Source organism: Porites lutea, chromosome 11, assembly GCF_958299795.1.
Source record: "Porites lutea chromosome 11, jaPorLute2.1, whole genome shotgun sequence".
Taxonomy (NCBI): domain Eukaryota; kingdom Metazoa; phylum Cnidaria; class Anthozoa; order Scleractinia; family Poritidae; genus Porites; species Porites lutea.
This window is the reverse complement of record NC_133211.1, coordinates 25,588,953-25,595,249: the sequence shown is the minus strand read 5'-3', so window position 1 is coordinate 25,595,249 and position 6,297 is coordinate 25,588,953. Positions and strand designations below refer to the sequence as shown.

Sequence of the window (6,297 nt, the reverse complement as noted above, 5' to 3'; positions counted from 1 at the left end):
TCAAACCTGATCTCATTCTTAAAGAAAGATTTCAGGCATTTGAATTAATCAAGCAAACGTACACGGAAACAAAAAAAACAACAACAAACAAAAAAGTTATACATAGCACAAGTAAAAAGATGCACGAAGAAATAAGTAATAAATAACATTGAAAGCAACTGAGAGAAAAAACATGCAAGATATTATATACGTGCAGGAAGTCACTCTCAGGCAGTTCTCGGATCAGTTACGACAGTTATTTCTTCAGTGGTTTTCAAATTTTAAAGGGATACTGCATTCCTGATTTTTAGAGGTATTTTGTTCCAAAAGGAGCCCAGCTCCTGGTTCCAAAAATCAGCAGCCGAAGTTGCCATAATTAGTTCTAGATCGCGGAAAATAATATGTATGGTAATGCAAACGTCCTAAATGTTTGAAAAATAGAAATCGTAAATTCTAGGTAGAAAATTATTTTTCTGTTCGTTTATAAGCTCGCCCAATTGTAATTGCGTTCGACGTTGGAGAACGCAACCACTAATTTCTGTTGGGTGTCCTGTGCAGTTAATATGCGAGATTTTTTGAGATTGCATTTGTGTCAACACACATTTTCCTCGCTTTGAGGCGCTAGCTTACGTTGTACCTCAGTTTGACGCGCTAACTCACGTGGTGATTCGTGACCATGCGTTCATGTCTTCGTACATCTTTTTCTTGATCGTTGTTGCTGCGTTGGCAAGAGTTTTTCTCACCCGGGACTGGTATCTATTTTGTGTCCCTTGTTCACAGATGAAACATTGGCGATTTTCTGTTTAAACTTACTTTATCGTTTTCCTCGCAGTTTTCAATTAAGTGTTTTTTGTATAGGAAAAACTCCATTCTTAGATGATCGGATATGTAGATGTCATGTTAACAATGTGTGCTGCATTCTGTATTTGTTTTTATGAGCTTAGATCGACCATATTCAACTTAATTCTATTACAAATTACATCATTTCGCTTTTAAAAGCTATTTAAAGCGTTGTATTCTCCTTTGCTTGTGACCATTTTTGAAAAATATACCAGAAGTTGAACGGTGAAACGTTGACCATCAATCTCACCAATTCCGGGTATGTTGTATTTGGAAAGCAGTGCTAAGTAGGTAAGTCGCGCTAGCCTAGTGTCATGCAACAAGGGTTTAACCCTATTCAGACTGGGCTTTTTTGGTCAATCTGTGACTGGGGGGGGGGCTCCTCGGACCCCCCCTCTGTATCTCTGGAACCAATAATGCTAGGGTCATGACATTTACACACAATGATCATCTCCGTACAAAGAAGCCCCACACCCACTTTTGACTTGCCACACCCAATGATGACGTCACAGTGACGTCATATTCCAATTTTTCAATGTTTCTTATTATTTTTCCACTTAGATACGTAAAATATCAATAATATTGGTAAAGTCATCTCTTTGTTATCCTTTCTTATGAACTAGTAACAAGGAAACACTTATACAGCGAGAAAAAGCAATAGCAAGCAATAAAATTTAAAATTTGAAATGGTTGTCCGCCATCTTTGATCCGCCATCTTGGATTTCCGTTTTTTTGTTAAAATTATAATTTAAAGCAACTTTCAAAGGGGAAAAAGCTCAGAATGTATAAAAGAAGTATCAAACTAATGTTTATTACCCAAACAAATGACTTTGGAAGTGTTATTTGGAAAATAGAGCAGCATATTTGTCAAAGCAAAAAAGTGACAAATTTTACCCCATCCCTCCCCCCCAAATATTCGATGTTGAAACATTTTGATGTAATTCAAAAACTAGTCCCAAGCAAAGACCATTTTAACAACAAAAAGCACTATAAGTGTAAAATCGCGATCTTAAAACAAAAAAATCACCATTTTTTAAATTTTCCAAAACCTATGTGTCAGAAACTGGTTGCCATGGCAACATGATTAATCACATGGACATGGTAATTATACCAAAATGTTCCCAGATAAATTTTGGGAAAAGTCAGAAAATTTGAACGTCATAGCTCTCTCGGTGTAGGAGTTATCACGATTTTGCCGGAGGGGGGGTTCGAAAAGCCCCCCCCCCCCCAGTCTGAATAGAGTTAAAGAGAGACGCAACGCTTTGACACTCAATCGATAAACTTTTCAGATGAATTTAATTTTCTGCATCCCAATTTTTAGCCAATTTTATTGACCATCCTACAGTGCGAAAGAATCAGCCCTGAGGATCACAGTCAGTGTTTGACCCGTTGTTTCCTACATATACTTTACTTAGATGTTTAGCCCACTGCTACCTGTACACCTTTTAATTAAATGGCTTACAAACATGTCGAACGCACTCTCCTAGGCTCCGATTCCTGGTTTAGAGTTTAGCTAGATATTTAATATACCCAATCAACTAAACAGAGGTCCACTATGATCTGGGCTGGCTGAAACCGGCTGAAATTTCTCATACGAACCCAAGGCGAAATAGGTCCCGGTAACCGGGCTCATGTGAAGAGGCCCTTAGACAAAGTTGACCAATCGGATTGCAGGACAATAACAATACATTTCGAGAAAGTTGGTTTTGGGCCAATCAGCAGCTCGTAAAAAAAAAAAAACAATAAGTTGCTCCAAGCACAAAAGCAAACGTTTTTCAAGCCGGAAATGTTTCACCAGACAATGTTTTTTCCATTCAAAACTGTACATATGACACCCAGGAGACACGTTTGTTTGACCCAAGCTGTTATTTTGTCAACTACCTGCAATTTCTTCGCTACCATCGCTGCGCTTTGCGATAACATCACGACCTGTAGTCAAAAATAGAACAGACCTCTCAGGAAACACGTGCTTTTTTCAGCGGGTTCAAAACGCCGCGTCTTGCTGGTTTAATTGGTTGATTTGGATCCATGTTGTTTATTTCGATTATGATCGACGAATAAATTTCCCGGAATGTTTTGTTGTTTTGTCTAGGTGGCCCCGGTTATAGCAGTCGCACTGCGAATTCGCATTCCCTTCTTGACGCGTTTGGCTACAAAAGCTTGACTCAGATTTTTGTCAAGTGCGTTTGTTCTTCAGTTCTTAGCAGATAAGTTATTGATCAGAGGGATAAGTCATTAAACCGATACCTGTGAAAAAATACTAGTGTATATCTCAAAAAGGAAAAAAGAAAGTATAATTCGCAGACATGTGTTTTCAGAATAACACTCTAGCAGGAAGTTGGCCAAATTTCAAGCAAGTAGGTTCATGGGTTATACCACTTGGTGCTCAAAATGTCGCTGTACCTGACCTGGCGTCTCACCGGTAACAAAAGAAATCTCTGTCGCTCCCTTAAATCAGTTAGATTATTATTCCCTCTTGGTCCGACATAATATCTACAAATTTGTCGTCTGAATTTCGACTGCAAAGCGGTGCCGAGCCCAATGCATAAATTACTATCATAATAATATATTTTCACAGGCAAGTCCGATCGCGACTAATGATTGAAGTTCCACGTCTGATCAACCGTCGACCTTGTATCATAGTCAGCGACCTAAATAGTAAAAGTTCGGTACATGAAAAGTTCGACGTTTGAACTGGGTCTAAGTCTGACGAAGTCTCTCTAATCATCAAAGATTTGCACAAATTTCGAAAAATGAAGAGATCAGCTCAAGTAACTCACCTTAATGTTTTGTCTTTTCGAGACTGGGTCCAATTTTTGGTTGAGTTGTTTTCGTCTAGATTTGTGACTGTTTTTTCCAATAATTCTATCCAGTGCTGTTGAATAACCTTTGTGTTGAAAGAAATCATTGCAATGAAAAATACCCGCAGCTTTTACAAATAGCCAACTTTCGATATATTAAAATTTTAACTTGATCCCGAGGCTTTAGAGACAAAATTGCAAATTTTCGAGACTCTACTGTCTCGCAATTCTCAGAAGAGACCTGAGCACACAGAAAACCAAAGCAAATACATAGCAAAATGACCAGAAAGCCTGGGCGTCATTTAGAATTTGAATATATTGAACGTGGACTATTCTCGAAGAACGAAGCAAAGGCGGCTCGTAGTGGAGAAACTTACCCATAACACCTTGCTTTCCCGATGGAAAATGAGCGCGCCTTGTATGATCAAATCGGGATGACTTCTCCTTCTGTACCAATACGCTGTTATTTTGTGTCTTTATTCCATAGACGTCGACATATAAAATTGGAACTATACTATTATGCCCAGAAACACTGCTGGGACACTTAATTTTGCACTATCTAGGTCATCCAGGCCCATCCTCGTCCCCAGTTTTCAGTCGTGGAAAACGGTTCATGAAAAAAGTGCACGTGTGACAAAATATAAACTTGGACAGATGTACTTAAAGCGAACAGTGGTTTAAGACGATCAGCTAGCTTGAGCCAGAGTTGCATCGTGTCCTCCTCGGTTGACCATCTTTAGGTTGGTCCAATCTAACATGAAAGTTAGTTTACCTCGTGATATCAACGTTTAAACTGCAGTAGAATGGAAGAAACTCTACCAATATGCAAGGCATTTTCGAGAACATCTCATAAATTTAACTTGTTCCATTTGAATGTCTATTAATCAAACTTGACTTCTAAATAAAAATGGAAAAACTAGAAGACACTCAAATTTTTAAATATTTGTAAATGTTATAGTTGGCTAGTACTATGTTGTATTTTAAGGGAAGCTGCAAAAAACTGAAATTTCATGTTGGGGTTACCCAGAAAAGAGGTCTTTGTTCTCTCTTAGGAAACAGCGCTTCTCAGCAATAGCGATCGAGTTTATAAGGCATGCTAAACGGCGACCGCAGCAAAAACGTTACTTATAACTCGAGCCGTCTCTTTTTCAAACTTCATCGCTATTGTAAGTTTGAAATGAAAAGAAGGTAAAGTTATAAACTAAAATTTTAAAATTTCATATGTATAGCCGTAGACTCTGTTTCGGACGTCGCTTTATGGCCTCCGTCTAATTTGCATTAAAATAGAGAGCTGTTTAATATGTTATCATAAAAGAAAGTCAGTTTGCAAAGAAAAAACATTTGAACTTCTTTTTGTTAGTAACCCTTGTTAGTCTTCGCAATTAATTCTTTGTGATGTATTTTACCTGACATTTTCAGTTTATTAATTGAGCTCGGAAAATATCTTCGTGTCGCTAACGATTCACTTCAGTCTTCTAAGTCAAGATTGAACCTAATAAATAATTAAAAAGGGCTTTTACTGAACTGAGAAAACCTTGGACTTATGGCGGGATTAGTGACAGAAAGAAATTTTCCATCAACTTGACAAAGTGTCAGGTTGAGTCCCAAAAAATAAAAACACAGTAGAGAAGATTCTATTTTTTCTGTGTGTGTAACTTCGACTGTCACATGTTTTGTCTTTTGAGAGTTCTTTTTGTGCGATGTAATTCAAGTGACGTGTAAGTATTAACAACGATCAAGTTCCAAAATAAGTTAAAATAACCCTGACGTCTCCGAGATTTCTTGAAGCCGGCTAGGTAAATAGATGAAGACTCCATTAAAAAATGCATTAACAGGTAAGATGGGAACTCTTAATGTGGTTCGTTGAAGAAAATTCTTTTTTTGTAAAGATTTAATTATGCAAGTGCAACAGATAAATGTATTATATTTCAAGAACATTAAAACATCGAGAGCAGGAAAATTTAATATACATGATAAGGATAGAGTTTATTTACAACCGCGTAATTTTGCCATCATCGGATCGCTAGCGCTGTCAATATTCTTCATAATATCATCAGCTGGCTGCTGTTAAGGAGCGGAACTCAATGAGAAAGCTGTCAGCTGTGTGGATAGAAATCGCAGGAAATGCAAAAGAGTCAATGATATCTACACTTTTGTTTGAAACTGGGGTAAAAGTACTCTCTTCAAGCTCTTTCTTTGCTCAACGATAACTTTAGTTATCTTTTGAGCCCTTACAGATTGGAAACTAGCGTTTCACCTAGCTGCTTGTTATTTTCTGTCTAGATTTTTTCGCGCGCCAAAGGCATCGTGGTGGTTTTTAAGTACATCATCGGTGATATGAGTCTGCAAAAAGGGCAAGAGTCCAGTCCATTGATTAATCCTGGGGAAAACCTTTTAACAATACTTCCAACTGCATTTTGAGTTGTCACCGTAAGTTAACTCGTCGTTCAAGCTGCAAAGATTTATTTCTGGTCAGCAATTGACTGTAACGCCATGAATTATTCCAATTTCACGGAGAACAACACTCTGGAAAGACTCAACTCGATATCTTGTAGACTTCAAATTCCGGATAATGACTTAACGAAAGCATGGAAGACAGTTATTTACTGTGTGACAATTCTCGTATCACTCGTCGGAAACAGTTTGGTTATTTTGGTGGTTTATAGGAAGCAACGAA

General features: G+C 37.8%; 1 protein-coding gene across 1 annotated transcript in view; it reads left to right on the top strand.

Annotated features, from left to right (window-relative positions):
• Positions 1-5,770: 5,770 nt before the first annotated feature.
• The window catches only part of LOC140952251 (neuropeptide FF receptor 2-like), a 1,860-nt gene continuing 1,333 nt past the window's right edge, over positions 5,771-6,297 (top strand). The window contains exon 1 of the mRNA XM_073401686.1: positions 5,771-6,297. This exon is cut by the window's right edge and continues 1,333 nt beyond it. Coding sequence (XP_073257787.1) covers positions 6,114-6,297 — 184 coding nt within the window. The 5' untranslated portion in view covers positions 5,771-6,113.